This window comes from Staurois parvus, unplaced genomic scaffold, assembly GCF_062004578.1.
Source record: "Staurois parvus isolate SC_StPar_1 unplaced genomic scaffold, SC_StPar_1.0 ptg000282l, whole genome shotgun sequence".
Lineage (NCBI taxonomy): Eukaryota > Metazoa > Chordata > Amphibia > Anura > Ranidae > Staurois > Staurois parvus.
Window position 1 is genome coordinate 13,207,232 of NW_028318078.1, and position 21,200 is coordinate 13,228,431.

The 21,200-nt window shown below is 41.5% G+C and overlaps 1 protein-coding gene across 1 annotated transcript in view; it reads right to left on the reverse strand.

Moving 5' to 3' along the window:
- STIMATE (STIM activating enhancer) overlaps positions 1–20,964 on the reverse strand; it is a 73,697-nt gene extending 52,733 nt beyond the window's left edge. Inside the window, exon 1 of the mRNA XM_089681956.1 lies at positions 20,739–20,964. Coding sequence (XP_089538082.1) covers positions 20,739–20,886 — 148 coding nt within the window. The 5' untranslated portion in view covers positions 20,887–20,964. The remainder of the gene's footprint in view (positions 1–20,738) is intronic.
- Positions 20,965–21,200: the final 236 nt, after the last annotated feature.

Here is a 21,200-nt window from a genome sequence, read left to right on the forward strand (position 1 = left end):
AAAAACCAGGAAGAGATAGTTGGCCCCCCTGGAGACCCGCAGTGGCATATGCACCGGGCCTACTTGAATTAGTGACGTCAGTATCCTAGGAGACCGATGGCCACTGTGACATGAGAATCCCAAAAATGCTGGGAGGGGTCCTGAAAAAAAAGGTAATTCAGAATAAATAAATAAATGTATATAAATACATTGTGAAAGAGGAGGGTAGGAGGGCAATAAGGAAAAGTGTGTGGGGAGGGTAAAGGTCCACTTTAAGTGTATGTATACCCTTGTTTTCTTTTAACAATATGAATAGTGTAAACAAGGATTAGAACCTCTGTCAAGTTGATATTGTAATGGACCCTATAGGCAGAGTCAAGAAGCCCACTGTCAGAACGACAAATAACGATTAAAAATCCCAAACAGTTGTTTAAGGGGAATATAGCCAATAGGGACATCTGTTTCAGTGGCAACTGTCCCCTCATTTTGTAGAGATCCCCCCTTACTTCTGGTGTATTTGTATGACAATGTATAGAGAAATCTCCCTAATGGGAATCAGAGAGCAAAATGAAAAGAGTTTTAACCCTTCCCTATTCAATCAAAATATACAAAGTTTTGGCTATATATATATATATATATATATAAATAAAATTACACATATACACACACATACATACACACACACACTTTTTTTTAGATTTAATTTTAATTAGAAAAATACCTGGTGATGCTGCCAGCATTTGGTTCTTCCTGCCTAGGCATGACAATGCTAACATTATTCCTATGGTAGTGTAGTCAGACCGTCATGCATGCCTTCTGATTCAGTCTACATGACGCATTGCCATCAGACTGTGCATGATCCAAGATGGGATTGAGAATACTAAAACAAGCACTGTAAAAGCAAGCATGAGTAGACTGGGTAAACATGTATGTTTGTTATTACATTTGCAGAGGGAGCATCCTCTGTTGACACTTCTAGCACTAGACAATCTTAGAGACAAACAGTGACAAGCTAGGAAAAATCCACTCTGGATTATAGAATGCGAAAAAGTAATTCTGGATGAAGGCTGCCCTTTCACTAGCATGATGATCGGAGCTCTGCTGCCAGTAAGCCTTACTGCACCTCTGGTTATCCAGCCAGCCCGACAGCCCAACAGCCAGCCCTTCTATTGAGATCTCTTTTCAAAGTTCACAGAAAGAAATTAAAGGGTGATATAAAGCAGTTGTAAACAACATTTTTGAAATTAATAAACATGTTATGCTTATCTGCACTGTGTAACGGTACTGTGAAGAGCATTCCCTGAACCTCCTCTTCTGGGGATCCTCACCGGTGCCCTTGGCTACTCTTCCTCTCTGTGCACGCCCATAGGAAGCTGCTTCCAATGGTGGCGCACTTGCAGGCTTGCTCTTGAGGCAGGCTATAAAGACACACACAGCATGTCTAGGTCCCACCTCCTCCTCACAGAGTTTTATTGACAGCAGCCGGAGCCAATGGCTTCCACTGCTGCCTCCATGTCCTATGAGGAAAGAAAGATAAAAGAGGAGAGTGCCACTGCAGACAGGCACAGCGCTGGAATGAAATAGGACTCGGTATAAGGTAGGGTGAGGGGCCGATACAACTGCTGCCTTACATACATAAAAAAAAATGTTCTGCCCTTACAACCACTACATGAGTGACTAATCTTCTGCCACTGAAAGATTTTAACCACTCTTTGGTACCTGAGTGGAAACACACGGATTTAAATTTTAGCAAACACAAAAATATCCAATGTAGCAAAGCATTAAAGTGTCACTAGAGGCAAAACGTTTTTTCTTTCTCATTTTGGATACAGTAAGGGAGGTTTAAAAAACCAGTCGGTTGTTTTGCCATCCGTGTCCCATTGCAGAGAATTCCCTTCACTTCCTCTCCCATAGCCAAAACAGGAAGTGAGAGGAAATCCTTCCAAAGCGAGAGAATCATAGGGTAGCACCAGGGTCACCAGAGTTAGTGTCCTCATTGAAAGATTTCCCTTTTATTCCTGTTCTGTTGTCAACCTAAAAATTGGGTTTTTCTTTTACCTGCACTTAGATAGAGAGGGTGAATCTCCCTAACGGGGCACAGACAACTATAGATCTGACAGGGATTCTAATCCCTCTACACGTTCCAAAACTGAAAAAAATGCCTTTAGTGACACTTTAAAGTTCAACAGTCTAGATATTTTATCCAGTTTTTGATATAGTAGGGAAGGGTAAGAACCTTACAGGTTTTATCGTTGTCTGTGTCCATGTTGGTTAGATTTGCTTGAGAGTAAAGTTAACTTCATATCCACCTCCGCAACATCTCCAAAATACGCTCGTTCCTAACCCCAGACACTACTAAACAACTCATTCACTCCCTTATTATCTCACGACTCGACTACTGCAACTCCCTCCTCACCGGCCTACCTCAACACAGACTCTCCTCGCTTCAGTCTATCCTGAACTCAGCGGCCAGACTCATCCACCTTACCAACCGCTCCGTATCTGCCACCCCCCTCTGTCATTCCCTCCACTGGCTTCCGATTGCCCAACATATAAAATTCAAACTACCAACATTGGCATACAAAGCTATTCATAATACTGCCCCAAACTACCTCACCGACCTGATATCCAAATACCACCCAACACGTACTATTCGCTCCTCACAAGACCTCCTACTCTCCAGTTCCCTGGTCTCCTCCCCCCATGCCCGACTCCAGGACTTCTCCAGGTCTTCCCCCATCCTCTGGAACTCACTACTCCAATCCATCAGACTGTCATCTACCTTCCTCACCTTTTGTCGCACCCTGAAAACCCATCTCTTCAGGGAAGCCTACCCCGCCCTCACCTAACAGCCGATCTCCTCCTACTACTCCATCACCCACAGCCATTTCCTCCTGTACCACTATCCCCTCCCTCCTAGATTGTAAGCTCCAAGGAGCAGGGCCCTCGAACCCCTCGTGTATTTTATTGTTACTGTATTGTCTCATGTACTGTCCCCCACTATAATGTACAGCGCTGAGCAAACTTTTTGGCACTATATACTGTATAATAATAATAATAATATCCTGATGACAGGGTGCCACAGGGACAGGAATAACAAAAAAAATCTGAACATTAGAGAAATGGACAAACATTGGGAACAAACATGGGATGTATCTTTATTGCAATCTGTATCTTCCTGTCCCTGTGATGCCCCCTTCCTATATTTCTTGGTGTCTCAGGAACAGAAATTGAGGAAAAACCATTCTAGTGAACAGACTAGAGTTGGACTTTAAATACTTTTCATTTATCTCCTAGATTGTAAGCTCCAAGGATCAGGGCCCTCCTAACCCTCTTGTATTGAACTGTATTGTTGCTGTATTGTCTCCCGTTATATTGTAAAGCGCTGAGCAAACTGTTTGCGCTATATAAATCCTGTATAATAATAATAATAATAATAAAAATACTTTATCATAGAAATGCAGTTTAAGAGGTATGCTGTCTATACTCAACTCAAAACGGTACAAAGTATGACATAGAGCTCATCAATAATATAAAATGATGCATCACGTGTGTCATTTAAGACAATATAATGCCTTTCAGTAGGACTAAATATTCTACTATTTACTACACTCTTGTCTTTCAGAGAACAGGGTAGTTATACAGCTGGCTATGATCTCTAAAATAAGCTGCTCACATTTCCAGCTTCCTTCTTAATAATTTAAAGATCTCAATAACCCAGAGGCATTCTTCAAACCCCTTTTAAAATAAGAGGGCTTGTAGAAAACAGATCACTGTAGTTTGCAGATAAAAACATTTGCCCATTGGTTGGCTTAGGCTAATTAATAGGGATAGGGATGTGGAATGGAATGGAGTGGAATGTGAGAGGGAGGCAACCAGTAATTTTAGAATGAGTGGTCAGCAATGGAAAAATGTAGTTTTTCTACATTTGCATTACATCTTTTAAAGTGTTACTAAACCCACAAGAGAAAAATCAGTCATATATATATATATATATATATATATATATATATATATATACAGTTGCAAGAAAAAGTATGTGAACCCCTTGGGATTACGTGGAGTTTTACATGAATTGGGCATAAAATGTGCTCTGAACGTCATCTAAGTCACAACAATAGAAGAACACAGTCTGCTGAACATAATACTACACAAACATTAGATGTTGCCATGGTTTAATTGCACATAACATGTAAACATTCACAGTACAGGGAGGAAAAAGTATGTGAACCTATGGACTTAATAACTGGTTGACCCTCCTTTGGCAGCAACAACCTCAACCAAACGTTTCCTGTAGTTGCAGATCAGACCTGCACAATGATCTGGAGTCATTTTGGACCACTCCTCTTAACAAAACTGTTTCAGTGTAGCAATATTCTTGGGATGTCTGGTGTGAATCGCTCTCTTAATGTCATGCCACAGCATTTCAATCGGGTTGAGGTCAGGACTCTGACTGGGCCACTCCAGAAGGCGTATTCTGTGCTTTTGCAGCCATTGTTTTGTTGAATTACTTGTATGCTTTGGGTCATTGTCCTGTTGCATCACCCATCCTCTGCGGAGCTTCAGTTGGCGGACAGATGGTCGTCTGTTTTCCTGCAAAATGTCTTGATAAACTCTGGAATTCATTTTCCCATCAATGACAACAATCCGTCCAGGCCCTGAGGCAGCAAAGCAGCCAAAAACCATGATGCTCCCTCCGCCATGTTTTACAGTGGGGATGAGGTTTTGATGTTGGTGTGCTGTGCCTTTTTTTCTCCACACATAGTGTTGTGTGTTCTTCCCAAACAACTCAATCTTGGTTTCATCTGTCCACAGTATATTCTGCCAGTAGTGCTGTGGAACATCCAGGTGCTCTTTTGCAAACTTCAAACGTGCTGCAATATTCTTTTTGGACAGCAATGGCTTCCTCCGTGGTGTCCTCCCATGTACTCCATTCTTGTTTAATGTTTTCCTTATTGTAGATGTGTCAACAAAAATGTTAGCATGTGCCAGAGATTTCTGTAGGTCTTTAGCTGACACTCTGGGGTTCTTCTTTACCTCATGCAGCATTCTGCGCTGTGCTCTTGCAGTCATTTTTACAGGACGACCGCGCCTAGGGAGAGTAGCAACAGTGCTAAACTTTCTCCATTTGTAGACAGTCTGTTTTACCGTGGACACATGAACATCAAGGCTTTTGGAGATACTTTTGTAACCCTTTCCAGCTTCATGCAAGTCAACAATTCTGGATCGTAGGTCTTCTGAGAGCTCTTTTCTGCAAGGCATGGTTCACATCACACAGTGCTTCTTGAAACCAGTAAACCCAAAACAGGTGTGTGTTTTTTAAGGGCAGGACAGCTGTCAGCAACACTTCCAATATCATCACACTGATTGGAGTCAAGGTTGGCTCACTCCTGGCTCCAATTAGCTCTGGGAGAAGTCATTCAGCTAGGGCCTCACATACTTTTTCCTCCCTGCACTGTGAATGTGTACATGTTATGTGCAATTAAACCATGGCAACATCTAATGTTTGTGTAGTATTATGTTCAGCAGACTGTGTTCTTCTATTGTTGTGACTTAGATGACGTTCAGAGCACATTTTATGCCCAATTCATGCAAAACTCCACGTAATCCCAAGGGGTTCACATACTTTTTCTTGCAACTGTATATATATATATATATATATATATATATATATATATATATATATATACATACATACATACATACATATACATATACAGTCATGGCCGAAATTGTTGGCACCCTTGATATTTTTCCTGAAAATCAAGTATTTCACACAAAAAAGGTATTGCATTAACACATGTTTTGCTATACACATGTTTATTCCCTTTGTATGTATTGGAACAAATATAAAACAGAGGCAGAAAAGCAAATATGACATAATGTCACACAAAACCCCAAAAATGGGCTGGACAAAAGTATTGGCACCCTTAACTTAATATTTGGTTGCACACCCTTTGGAAAACATAACTGAAATCAGTCGCTTCCTATAACCATCAATAAGCTTCTGACACCTCTCACCCGGAATTTTGGACCACTCTTCCTTTGCAAACAGCTCCAGGTCTCTCTTATTGGAAGGACACCTTTTCCCAACAGCAATTTTAAGATCTCTCCACAGGTGTTCAATGGGATTTAGATCTGGGCTCATTGCTGGCCACTTCAGAACTCTCCAGCGCTTCTTTGCCATCCATTTCTGAGTGCTTTTTGACGTATGTTTGGGGTCATTGTCCTGCTGGAAGACCCAGGATCTTGGACGCAAACCCAGCTTTCTGACACTGGGCCCTACAGTGCGACCCAAAATCCTTTGGTAATCCTCAGATTTCATGATGCCTTGCACACAGTCAAGGCACCCAGTGCCAGAGGCAGCAAAACAACCCCAAAACATCATTGAACCTCCACCATATTTTACCGTAGGTACTGTGTTTTGTTCTTTGTAGGCCTCATTCCGTTTTCGGTAAACAGTAGAATGATGTGCTTTACCGAAAAGCTCTATCTTGGTCTCATCTGTCCACAAGACGTTTTCCCAGAAGGCTTTTGGCTTACTCAAGTACATTTTGGCAAACTGTAGTCTTGCTTTTTTATGTCTCTGTATCAGCAGTGGGGTCCTCCTGGGTCTCCTGCCATAGCGTTTCATTTCATTTAAATGTCGACGGATAGTTCGCGCTGACACTGATGCTCCCTGAGCCTGCAGGACAGCTTGAATGTCTTTGGAACATGTTTGGGGCTGCTTATCCACCATCCGGACTATTCTGCGTTGCAATCTTTCATCAATTTTCCTCATCCGTCCACGACCAGGGAGATTAGCTACAGTGCCATGGGTTGCAAACTTCTTGATAATGTTGCGCACTGTGGACAAAGGCAAATCTAGTTCTCTGGAGATGGACTTGTAACCTTGAGATTGTTGATATTTTGCCACAATTTTGGTTCTCAGGTCCTCAGACAGTTCTCGTCTCCTCTTTCTGTTGTCCATGCTTAGTGTGGCACAGACAGACACACAATGCAAAGGTTAAGTGAACGTCTCTCCTTTTTATCTGCTTTCAGGTGTGATTTCTATATTGCCCACACCTGTTACTTGCCCCAGGTGAGTTTACAGGAGCATCACATGCTTGTAACATTCTTATTTATCCGCAGTTGTGAAAGGGTGCCAATACTTTTGTCCAGCCCATTTTTGGAGGTTTGTGTGACATTATGTCGAATTTGCTTTCTTTCCTCCCTTTTTTTGTTTTGTCCCAATACACACAAAGGGAATAAACATGTGTATAGCAAAACATGTGTTAATGCAATACGTTTCGTGAGAAATACATGATTTCCTGGAGAAATATCAAGGGTGCCAACAATTTCGGCCATGACTGTATATACATACATATACATACATACATACATACATACATACATACACACACACATATACACACACACACACACAGTAAAGCATGCTTGTTAAACTCACTGTGGAACCTAAGGGGTTAATCCTCTGAAATGTGTAAAAAGGCCTTTTGATCCTGTCTTCACTGAACCTCCCTTACTTCCACAGTCCCCAATCCATCTGCTGATAGCACAGAGCCCTAGGAGGCACTCTGCACATGCTCAGTTTGGCGTGTATTGCTAGAGAGGTTTTTTGGGTTTTTTTTTTTTTTGGGAGGTTGCATGTGATCAGCACTTGCACTGTCCAGACAGAGGGGGCCAGGGGTCATGCAACCTCATAGGACAGTCAGAGGAGAATGAAAACTTACAAGCTTTAACCAGTGCTCAGCCGGACACCGATAGTAGTCACAAAACTGCTAGATTCTGCTGATGAGAAAAGGTATTTAGCAGTTTATATTTACTACAATAAGTGCATTTCCATATTTTGTGTACTATAGGAGACAAGATACAGTGAATGCAGGGTCCTGGGTTTAGTAACACTTTAAATGCTATAAAAATACTAGATGAAATGGATAGTGTTCCATACTCCTCTATGACTTTCCACAGCATTGTGAACATTCAGGTCACTGAAAAATCAAAGAACAGAATATGACTGATGAGTTCTGGAAACCTATGATTTTCCATCCAGCCATGACATACTGTATGCAGTGTACCCACAAGCTACACAGAGGCCCACACTCCTGATAAACATGAACTGTTTTTACATCAACGTAACAGGTTACAAAGCTGCAATATAGTGTTGTTTGCAGATCTACACCCAGCTGGTACACAGCAATCACATCACTCTACAAATAAAAGCAGAAATGCCAATGCTCAGATTTAGGTTTAAAGTGACTCTGTCATGACAGGAGAGGGGCTGCACTGCTGGCCTTCTTTTGAAAATGTTGCTTGACTGTATCTGACTGAGGTCTTATGTACTCTGCAGCTGTCAAATGCCTGTTTTATAGGCGTTTGACCTTTTTTCTACCCCTAAATGCCCCTCTATGTTAGGCTGTGTGCCCATGCACAGATAGGCTTTTACAGGTGTTCAGAGGCAGAAATCTGGAGAGGAAATTTTGGGTAGAAAAAACACCCGACACGTGTAAACATGTCTAAGTGCACCTAAATTCTTTTAGCGCTTGAGCATTCATTCATTTTAATGGCATTAGGCGTGTTTTTTAATGCTGTATTAGACTTTAAAACTAAATCTGAGCATTGACATTTTTGCTTTTATTTTTACAGTGGTGTGATCACTGTGTACCAGCTGGGTATAGATCTGCAAACACTACGTATTAATACCATTTAACTTCATTATAGCAGTTTGTGGTGCGACTTTAACACTTGGCAAACGCCTATCAACCGCCTCAAAATCGCGCATAGGGTGTTTTGGTGGCGTTTTGGGAGCGTTTGAGCAGCGTTAAAAATGCTTCCCAAACGCCTGTCTAACACCTGTCAAACGCTATAGAGGCGTTTGGCAAGAGTTAGAAATAAAGTCAAGTGTGAACGAGCCCTTAAAGTACTTTTGAGTCACAGACCTTACAAGCAAGCAGTAAATGTGGGCCGTGTTCCCGATTTCTATAACTGTTCCAGGGTGGCAGTTTAATAAGCCCTGAATCCAAAGAAAAAGCATGACAGCATGGGAATTAGCATTGACAGAACTGTATTTAGCAATGGCAGCTCCATAATCCCTCACAAAATGTCCCCTTTACAGCACCAACCATAAAAGAAAACTGTGCACTGACAAAGTTTATTTAACTAAATGAAAAATGATGATCTGACATATTTAAGTCAGAACGCCTGTTCAAATTTTCTTTTGATAGACTGGGGAACACTTGGAGCCTCGCTCAGCAATATATTGCCGTCTTTGTCCTTGATGGGGAAATTTACTTTCACTTCATATAAATTGTCACAGGTACAGAATGTGAGGATAAACTCAACAGGGACACATCAATAAAAAGCAAAGCGCTTTAAATAGCGTTGCAGGGCATTAGCACCCATGTCTTTTTTTACCCTGTCCAAGTCCCTATACTCCCTGTTGTGTCACCTGGGGCAGAAAGGAAAAGTCCCCAGTGGGGAAACAAACAGAAAAGAAAACATGACTAAAATTGCAACACTTCCCTAGTCTATTCAAAAGGGTAATTAACAAAACACCGCTGTACCTTAAAGTGGTTCTAAAGGCTGAAAATGTAACAGTAAACACACACAGACACACACACCCTTTACAACCACTTTAAAGCTGAATCTGGTTTCCTAATTTTGGATAGAAAAAAGGGGGAAGTCTAAGCAATTGGGCTTTCCAAACCTTTACAGGACAGACAATGGGGCTAAGGTATAAATATATGGCGAATCCTAGCACTTGACTTCTTGGATTACCAAACATTTTACCAATTTTTAAAGCAGTTTGTGCATACAGGTATTTGTTCTAGTTTAGCAACTCTGAGTACTGTAGCATGAGGGTTTTCCTGACAGTCACGCAACCTGCATTTTTCAAGTCCGTAACCTGCCATAACAGGTTTTATTTAATGTATATCTAAAGCTAAAACTGAGTTTTGGACTGAGGGTGAAACGGCTAAAACCTTATTGGGTTTTTGGGCCATCTGTGCTGGAGTTGCACTTTTGCAAAATATAACAGTTACTAACTGAATAGGAGGTGAGGAAAAAAAAAAACCTTACAATGGGGACACTTGTTCTGGTGACATCTATGATGGGATTTAGTTTTCACTTTGTACTTTGTCACTGAAATGCGAAGGAAAGTGAAATCTTTCTAACCAAACAAAGACAGCAAAATCAAGCGCAGCTCAGATTACATTCTGGAACAAATCATGTGTGACAGGATGAGTGAACTCTTGTGTATGTGCAAGAGCGATGTCATCCAGTGCCAGCCAATGGAAACGGCTGCAGACCAGCACCTGGAGCTGGAAATAGTTAAGTACTGGTCACTTTAGTTCCGCTTTAAGGTTTAGGTATAATCAGAATTTCCAAAAGGTCTTTTGGCCTCCAAAGAGATGAGTAGTAAGTTTTTAGTTGTTCTAAGCAGTTCCCCCAGAAGAAGAGAACGTGCCCTTGACTTCTCTGGGTCTCTCTGAAGGTTTGTCACTAGAAATCTAGCTGGGGTAGGTCTACGGAACTGTAGGCTGTAGTCGTGCTCCACAAATCCAGAGATCACTTGTTTCTATTGTGGGTGAAACCCTCCTAACCTTTCTCCCACAAGAATCAGAATCTCAATAGGACTTTACAGGCTGGTCAGGAGGGTTAAATACGTCTCCCACTTTGCTCTCTTCCTTCTGGCTAACCAATTCTTTTCCCTGATTGTACCCTGAGACTGGAATCTTACACCTCAATCAAAGTTACTGTTAAATGGAGGGGGTTCTTCTTGTATTTCTTCTTGATCGGGAAGGTTTTATCTGTTGTATGTTACACAGCAACTTTCAATTTAAGCTTGAACAGGAGATACCCCCTAATAGGGGCAAGTTTAAGTGCTGGGCCCCTGACCAAGTCGTAAGCTACCAGGTCCTATGGGACAAATTAATTAGGATCTGGCAGACAACCTAACAGTTTCAGTGAAGGTCTCAGCTTTAAAGCCAACAGTCCTGAAAATCACATGGCAGGAATCTTACATTTTCTCTCTTAAGGTGCCTGCTTCAAGCTTAGATTTCAATTGAGAGAGAGAGACAAATTCCTGGCCAGATTCATGGCTACAAGCACATATCTTCAAATGCAAGATGCACATTTTTAGACACCTTGGAAATGCGTGTCTCAAGAAGTGTTTTTGTTCCACAAGCATTCCAGAACCTCTTTAGATTATTTGAAAAGATTGCAGAGAATGGCTCTCGGGATCTGCCCATATTTTTGTAAGGGAGTAGGATAAAACCTTATGCACAGGAAATACCCTAGATTTCTTTTCCTAGAGATCCTGATATGTGTGATCATGCAAATGAATCATGAACTTTTTTTCTTCCTGGATAGAATACATTTAGCAAATTCACAACAGCTACCAGGAACAATTTAAACTTAGAAGGTCCGGAAGCATCACCTTCCACCAATTCCTAGTAGTCAGGGAGATCCACCTAGGAAATAGCAGGGTTGCTAAGAGGGACATCCCTAATTGCAATCAAAGAGCAAAGGAAAGGCAGAATCTCTACCAAAGTTTCCAAAACATGACTCCTCCTGACAGAAGAAACATGATAACTGGGGAGGAAGTCAAAAGAACCTTCTTTTCACCTTTGACTTTAAGGTGTTCCCTGATCCCAGTGAGAGGAGCCTCTGTCTCCTCCCACCAGGACAGGAAATGTACTGGTGAATAATTTATAAATTACAGGGGTTCTATCCATTTACTACTCTATAGAACGAAACCAGATTTTACTTCAATTGGGGTAATTTTCATGATACGTTACTTCAAAAAAAACAAATAAATATAAAACGAAAACAATAAATAAAACAATGCTTCTATAACACCAACTGCCCAGCAACAATTTATGACTTTTTACCATAGCTTTGTATAGTTGCTGGCAAGCTCATTTGTATGCTGGCTTCCTATATGTAATTGGACCATTCACTGTGGTCATTACAAAGCCAAATTATGTCATTCCCTCCAGACTGGACTCCACATTATGCTGAATTATTAAAGTAGAAAGTCCAACAGCCATAGAGTAAAAGTAGCAAAAAAAGTCTCACAAATGAAGTATGTAAGAGAGATAAAAGATTGATGGGAATTATAAACATCAGTATATCAGTGTTTGGATTATGTTGGCCTTCTGAGCAAAGACATTCGTTTTTTTATTTCGGAAAGGTAAAGAATATGCAGCAAACACAGTGGAATTTGTTAACATATAAGCAATAAGAGACACATATTGGAAACCCCGCCCCCCCATGGGATTACACTAAGTAGTATGCCTTTGCCTGGGGGAAATAATACGCACAGCTGTGCATAACCATGTATACATATCCAGACAATGGTGACGGGAAAATTACTTGCTGGAACATGCAATCTGCAAACAAGGCTTTCTTCATGCAACAGTATCAACTAGATTTTAACACAGGACTTCCCCTAAATATCTTATAACTTTTGTGCTTTTAAAAAAAAAAAAAAAATGATGTTTATTATTAATAATAATAATACATGTGTGGGAGAACAGCTGTAAATGCACACTGAATCTAATCTACAGCCTGTTAAAGTGACGCTAAACTCAATGACATCAGTTATTCTAAGATATGAGGTATTCCATGCCTCTGTTTGTTTTTTTTAAAGTCTCTTAACCTTTTCAGGCTTTTTTTTGTCCTGTGCATGCTTCCTATTCTCCACCTCACTGCTACTAGTGTAGATTGAGAAGTGCTGATATTTCTGTTCAGATGCTCCACTCTAAGCCCCAGTTCACACCAGTGTGAATTGTCATGCGATTTGACAGTTACAAATCACATGACAAGTCACACCCCATTGCTGACAATGAAACCATTCATATCACTGCAACTCAAATGCAGCAATTATGAAATGGGTTCCTGCACTACTTTTTTCCAATTTATTGCAACTTCCATAGACTTCTGTTATATGAAGTCTCAATGAAAACAGCAGTGCAAATCACACTGATGTGCGGCTTTGAAATCACGCCGAAGTAGCACGATTTCCAAGCCTCGCCACTGTGAACCGGGGCCAAGTGTGCTACATGTCCCAGTGAGCTGACTGTGTCTGCAGGTAAATATGTATTCAATCTGGGGGCCAAGCCGGAGATGATAGCTATGTTCACATACGCAGGGGGGAGTCTGAGAACAACAGAAAGAAAATTGCATTTGAAAGATGAAGAAAAAAAAAAAGGTAAAAAGTACATTCCAGTTATGCTCGTTAGGGAGATTCACCTGTTTACTTTCACTTCTGGTAATAATGGTAAAAGAAAATCCTCAATTTTAAGTTGTCTCTAGAACAAGAATAGTGGGGATATCTTCCAATAGGGACAGTAATTCTGACAACCCTTGTGACACCCATGGACTCCCCCAGTTTAGAGGGATTTTCTCTTACTTCTTATTGTGGCTATGGGACAGGAAGTGAAGAGAAATCTTCCCAATGGGACAAAGATGGCAAAAATAAACCTTACCAGGGTTATAACTCTTTATTCTAAAAAAAAAAAAAAAAAAAAGTTTTGCCTTTAGTTCTACTTTATGTAAACATATCCATACCTGGAATTCATTTTCACATGTAACATGCTTCAGTACATGTCCTCTTCTCTACTTGTTCCCCCAACGGGACAGCTGGTGGGGGATCCTCTCCATGCATCTGCCGTCACATTTTATAAACAGCATGGTTGTGTACAGCCCCACCAAACAGCTACAGTACTCATACACAGGAATCTGAGAGAACTACAAGTCTCATCTGCCATAGCACTTATGAGCGCGCTTGTATTTCATTCACAAGCCCTGCACCTTTCAAACAGACAGTATGTACAGAGGTGCAGACTGAAAGCTGTATAGCTTGTCTGCAGGAGCCTGACATTGCACTCGCAATCACTGATCACTGGTGTAATGCTTTGGTGAACTTAGCCTTTAAAGTGGAAACAAACCAAAAATTTAATATATTGCAGCCTACCAATAATTAGATGTGGTGGCTGCATTCGTTTTTTTTTCCTACTGGCTTTTTCCCCCTCTGTTTTCACCTGGTGATCTGGTTAGTAACACACCTTCTGTATTAAGGTGCCTCCAATCTGGATGAAGGAGCACAGGGGACACCTTTGGACAGCAGCATTGTCAGTCGGGGGGGGGGGGGGGGGGAAGTGTTAGATGTACTAACAGATTTAGTTACACTAACAAATTGAAGCCAAACCAAAGCTAAGGACTTCATAAGCAAGTGTAACAGTTTTTTTTTTCTTTTGTGATGAAGGTATTAAATAAATAAAAGCGGATTACTGCAAGCATCCCTGCCAGTGTTAAATGCTTTGTCTCAACACAGTAACTGACACATTTGGAGGAGAGCTTGATCGATTGAAATACAGACTTACTGGATAGATCACCAGATGAAAAAGGGAGGAAAGAAACCCTAAAAAAAAAGAAAACTAATGCAGCCATCACATCTAAGAATTGGTAAGCTGCAATATAATAAATGTTTCCTTTTGGGTTTAATACTGCTTTAAGGTTGTAGCGGTTGCAACAGAAATCAGGCCTATTGAAATAGGTTCCTACCCATAAATACATCTCCCAAGAGCCTTTTCCTTACAAACAGTGTAGGCAGGCTATTTTGCATCAAGGCAGCAGCATTGTTTTACAGGTAAAGAAAACTAAGTATGCCTGTGGAGTGAGACTAAGAGTGGTGGGGGATAGAGAGAGTTCTGTAGTCCAGCAGGAAAGGCTGGTTAAAAATCCAGTACAGCAAAGTAACTGTGTAGTCAACGCAAACAGGAGCATGCTGGATATCTGGCTACTCAACTGCTATTTTTCTGTATCTGCAGTCGTTTTAAAGGAGATGGGGATAGCATGGGGAAATATAGTATGACAGAGTTGATAAGCAAAATCAGTGGTGAATGATATGACTATCAAATCTTAGTCTTTATGCACACTGGGAGTTTTGATAACGCTGGTAATGTTAGCTGTGTAAAATTACGCTACAAAAATGAGTTTGTCAGCTTTTTTTTAGCGTTTTTGCATTAGAGTTTAGCCGTGTTTTTTTTTTTAACCAAAAAAAAAAAAAAAAAAAACACATGGGGGGGGGGTCAAAAAAACGTTTTTCAGTGTTAGAGCATTTTTACAGCTACAAAACTCCTCTTGAAACCCACTAGTCCTGGGGTTTTTTCCCAGCCAAAAAACGTTGATTGCAGTGTGCATAGAATGCAAGAAGGTAAAAAAAACTTCAGCCTTTATAACCAATTTAAAGGTTGCAATTCTTATTCTAGCTTGCCTCTTTTCTTTTTTTTGTGTTTGTGTATACAGATCATTTTCCAGAAGTGCTAGGCAGGTGCTTTGTTATGCATCAACATGCATTTCATTTGAGTGTTGACACATTTTCAATGCATTTTTTTAATTAATATTTTGGAATAGATAGGGTTAACAGCCATTGACTTAAGACTTATCAATGACTGTTGCCATGTGTCTATGCATTCTGATGTGCTGCTATTGATATCTATAGGCCTTTCAATGCACTAAAACACAGAAAACGTCAATTTTTAAAATACATGCTGCACTGCAGCCCTCACATGGTAGCAGACACTACTTATACTATGGGAAAGTTGGACTTCTACATTTTAGCACGCTGCAATGTTTACTTTAAAATGTAACAGTTAAAAGCCATATAGCTGAATCCACTGGATTCCAGAAACAAGAATCAGCAGATGTTTACGTCTGGAATAACAGTTGCATGAGAAAAGCAACGGCCGCTCAGCCTATAAAAACTAATGACGGGCTGACAGCAGTTGCTGTTGTTTGCATGTAACCACACAGCACAGGGTTACCTGTGGTTAGGGACTTATCTAGGTGAAGGAGGCCTGACAGTTCAGTCTAATAAAATTAAAAACTGTTTACATTTTTCTGTACAACATAACTGAAAAAGGACAGTATGGTCTATTTGTGACAGCTGTCTGTTGTAAGTAATAATACAACCTCTTGTGTTTGAATAGCTGATCACTCACAGTCACGCTGTTGAGATGTATGTGCCATAAGAAGAGCTCTCACTATTTTGCAAAAAGTACCAAATATACAGTTAGGTCCATATATATTTGGACACAGGCAAAATTGTTTTTTTTCAGGCATTTACCAAAACATAGTCAGGCTATAGTTATATAATGGATATGGGCTGAAAGTGCATACTCTCAGGTTTAATCTGAGGGTATGTACATCCAAAGTGGAGAAAGGGTTTAGGAATTACAGCTCTTAAGAGTAGCCATCCCCCCTTTTTCAAGGGACCAAAAGTAAATTTGACAATTGAATCAAAAGCGGTTTCATGTCCAGGTGTGGGCTACTCCTTTGTTATTTCTTCATCAATTAGGCAGGTAAAAGGTCTGGAGTTGATTCTAAGTGTGGTATTGGCATTTGGAATCTATTGCTGTGAACCTACATCATGTGTTCAAATTAGCTGTCCATGCAAGTGAAACAGGCCATTGGAAGGCTTCAAAAACTAAACAGATCCATTAGAGAGATAGCAGCAACATTAGGAGTGGCCAAATAAACAGTTTGGTACATTCTGAGGAAAGAAGATCGCACTGGTGAGCTTCGCAACATACAAAAGGCATGGACGTCCACGGAACACAACAGTGGTGGATGATCGCAGGATCCTCTCTGTAGTAAAGAAAAACCCATTCACTACATCCAGATAAGTGAAGGACACACTCCAGAAGAGCAAATACAGAGGGTTCACCATAAGGTGCAAATCATTCATAAACCTGAAGAATAGAAAAGCCAGATTAGACTTTGCCAAAAAAAATATAAAAAAGCCAGACCAGTTCTGGAAAAGCATTCTTTGGACGGATGAAACTAAGATTAATCTGTACCAGAATGACAGGAAGAAAAAAGTGTGGAGAAGGATGCAAAGCACACAATGTCATCTGTAAAACATGGTGGAGGCAGTGAGATGGCATGTGCCTGCATGGCTTCCAGTGGCACTGGGTCATTGGTGTTTATTGATGATGTGACAGAAGCAGCCGGATGAATTGTGCAGTGTTTAGAGATATACTGGCAGCCCAGATTCAGCCAAATGCAACAAAGTTGATTGGATGGCGTTTCACAAGGGATGGACAATGATCCAAAACACACTGCAAAAGCAACCCAGGAGCTTTTGAAGAAAAAAAAAAAAAAAAGGGGAATATTCTGCAATGGCCGAGTCAATCACCTGATCTCAACCCAATTGAGAATGCATTTCACTTGCTGAAGACAAAACTAAAGGCAGAAAGACCAACAAAGAACAACTGAAGACAGCTGCAGTTAGAGCCTAGCAAAGCATCAGAAAGGAGGAAACCCAGTCTTTGGTAATGTCCATGGGTTCCAGACTTCAGGCAGTCATTGCCAGCAAAGGATTCTCAACAAAATATTAAAAATGAACATTTTATGATTATATTCATTTGTCCAATTACATTTGAGCCACTGAAAATGGAGGGACTGTGTATAAAAATGGTTGCAGTTCCTAAAATTTGTAGTTGATATTTATGTTCAACCCCTTGAATAAAGCTGAAAATCTGCACTTCAAATTCATTTAGATTGATTGTTTTAATTTATTCTGGTGGCATACAGAGCCAAAAGTATGAAAATTGTGCCTGTGTCCAAATATATATGGGCCTAACTGTATTCCCAATTTTGCACCAAATTTAGAAGTGATGCAAACACTTACTTTGTACTAGAATCTCTTACTGATGAAGAATTTAAAGAGACCCTGTCACTTTAGTACAAACATTACACTGAGTAACTAACTATAAATGCTTTCTTGCAACTGTTTTCCAAAAACAAATGTATTTAGATGCCTGGGAGGAGTAAAAAGGAATACTATAGATTATCACTTGAGTGACAGATCAAATTCTCCTGGGGCAGCTAACATCACATCCAAGCTGGTGGCTCCCAGCAGTAGTCTCAGGGCTTTTGGAAGTCTACACAAGAAAGGCTTTTACAGGTAAATAACATATGTTAATTGCCCATATAATATTTTAAGAAGATTTTTTAAAAAACGGATGGTCTGGCAAAAGGGTCTCTCTACATCTCTTGGAGATCACGCAAAACATATGTGCGATAGCAGGGCGGGAGGGCCTTAACACTCACACACCACACATACGCATCTATGGGAGCTGAGGTTTCTGAGCCGAGTGTGCACTCACTTTGCAATCCCAGCACGGTGACTGAGCTGTCACAGACAGATCCTGGTCTCTGTTATTGGGAGCCAGCAGGATGGGCTCTCAACCATGTGACAGCAAATCACAGGAATCAAGTGTCTGGGAAGCGCGTCCTGCCTCCCAGTGTTAAGTCCCACTAAAAGAGCGGCTGGAAGGGGTTAAAGTTTGCTTTAATAAAGTGATATTGAAGCAATTTTGATAAAAAAGACTGACAGGCGGGGTTCTTATAACCGAAAAGACCTTAGTGTTATCTTCTGTCATAAATCCCACCCACCTGTCAGTGGTACGCAGCTCAGACCACATTTACAGCATCCAATGTGTGCCATGGTGACGTGACTCCTATGCAGGAGTGATGTCATCACGGCCTGGCCATTGAAGCACCCAAAGATATGCAACATGGAAGGAAAACCAGGGGAAGATAGAAGCACTCAAGCATACGGGATCGGTACAGCACAGCATTGGAGAGCACATTATGACAGGCAAGTGTCATAGTGTGCTAGTAGGCACTGCATACAAGTACATTATGACTTAAAATCTGTGTGTGGGGGGGTGGCTTGGGGAAGTCTTTAATTTTTTTTTTACCGACTTCACTTCTGCTTTAAGGATCTGACCACACAATATACAATCTGATTGTACAATTTCCTTTAGTGCTACCTTTAATGTGTATTCGATCAGGTAGGCAGTGCCCTTGTGCTACAAAATTAAAGTGATATTAAAGGCTAATTTTTATTTTAGTTAATGCTCTGCCTCCATCAGGTGAATATACTGTATTATGCCTGTCCTGCCTGCAATATCAAATTTGACCCCTAGATACATTTACTGTATAGATAAGAGTTAATAAAAATTCTCACAATTCTGAGTGAAAGAAAAGAGATGCATTTTGGGAGCTCAGACTCCATCTTAGAAACTGGGAGAGAAGGAGCAAGCTATCAGAGCACATGTTGAACGAGCACTTGCATCCCCTAAAGGCGGCATCACTGGTGAGAATCACTTATTGCCATCTATAGCCTAACTATTCATTGTGTTTTCTGTATGCTTCGTATATTGATTATATGTACTTCTTATCTGGTTTTCTTAATAGTTTCACCCCACTCTGAATTAAATCTTGAAGCTTTATCAATAAAACAGTCTGGCTTATTGCAGACATGGAGAGTTCAGCTGCATCTCGAGCTACACACAGTTCCCTGTACCTGTAGAAAGCATAGAACAGTTACAATAAAAATGATGTTTTACTTCTCTGCTATGTGCAATATTATAGCACAAACTGGTCTCTTACCTACATTTTGAAAGTCCCCCACTGGTGCTCTTTGCTCCTCCTTTCAGCAAGTGCCCCCTCAGCAAGCTGGTTGCTAAGGGGGCAACCATGCATGTGCACCTTAGCCAGGCTGTGTGCACCCATAGACACACAAAGCATGGCTCAGCCATGCCTCCTTCTCCCTCCTCACAAGATTTGACTGAAAACAGCAGGGGGGCCTATGGCTCCTACTGCTCTCAGAGACTCCTGTAAGACTAGAAAGAGGGAGCAGTACTGCTGTAGACAGGACAGCACTGGCTTGGTGGAGTAGTCAGGTGTTTAGGGAGGGGTGATCTGACCACACAATATACAACTGGATTGTACAATCTCCTTTAGGAAGGACGCACTACCTGCTGGATCAGATACACATTAAGTGGATAGTTTAGGTTGGCCCCATATTTTGGTAAATTGTACAAAGCAGCCTTTCTCTGCCTTTTCAACACAGAGGAACCCTTGAAATAACTTTACGGTCTCAGGGAACCATTCTAAAATTTATTGTATCTAAAAGTTATGATACAACTCATGATTAACTGCTTCCCGACAGCCCTATAGCAGAACTACTGCTACAGGGCTGCACAAAATCACCTATATATATGTGATTTTGCATTTCTGGCTAGGGACTCCGCCCTACCCACGCCGTCATTGGCGACTACAGATGTCGATCACTGGGTTTCAGCCAGATTCCCCGTCGGCGATCGCCAAGTATCACTGACAGGGGAGAGACCTATGTGTAAACAACACAGGTCTCTCTCCTGCCAGCAGTAACATGCTGCTGTGTATTTCTCTGCACAGCAGAGAAGTACACAGCAGTATGTTTCCCTAGTAAATCGCACACAGCACACAGTTAACCCTTTGATCGCCCCAGATGTTAACCCCTTCCTGCCCAGTGTCAGTGCTTTGTATTAGCGTCATTGGGATGTCAGTGGCAGTTACTCAGTTCCGCTTTTCCTTGACACCCTCCTGTCGATGTCACCAGATACAACCCAGGATCAGCGCCCATTGCTACTCCGGCATTCTATGTGATGACATGGGAGCTCTGGCATGGCAGAGACAGAGGACTGGAGTGTCAGTGATCACAGGGCTGTGGTCTAAGGTCAGTTCTTTATGAGTTATTACCTGCCTGGAGTTCCCCTTTAACTTGGTGAAGTATGTGTACACAGCCTCACTTCTTCATATATACAGCAAGAAGGTCCTATACACCCAGAGGGAAAACTTTCCAGTCAGCACACTGCAATAGAAGAGCTGTCCATTCCTGCCCAGTACAATGTACTCACACATCAGGATGCTGAAGGCCATCACAGCAAGCAGGCCCTGCAGAAAGATCCCGAAACTGTCCATAAACGCTCCATTGCCGCAGCCCTGAACTGAGCCCGGGACGTCCGTCGTGGCTGTCACGTTCCTATTCCCGGTGCTGAGCCCCATGACTTCGTTACCGGGCCCGGAGCCAGCCCAGCTGGTCACCGCGGCAACCACAGGACGGTAGCCGGGAGGGGACGTGTCAGGGTGTCACATGGGTGTAAACACGTGACAGGAGGAGGCGTTCTTGTCAGCCAGTCAGGAGGCGGAGCTGTTTGTCTGACAGTCTAGAGGGCGGGAACATTGTCATGACTGGAGTTTCTTGCGGGAAAAACGATGTAGTTGTTTTGTGTGAGTGAGACGGCGGGACTTGGCTCTGCTCCGAGCAGGCGGCAAACAGCGTTACCTCATGGACAGCCGACGTTCGGAGGCGGGGGTTT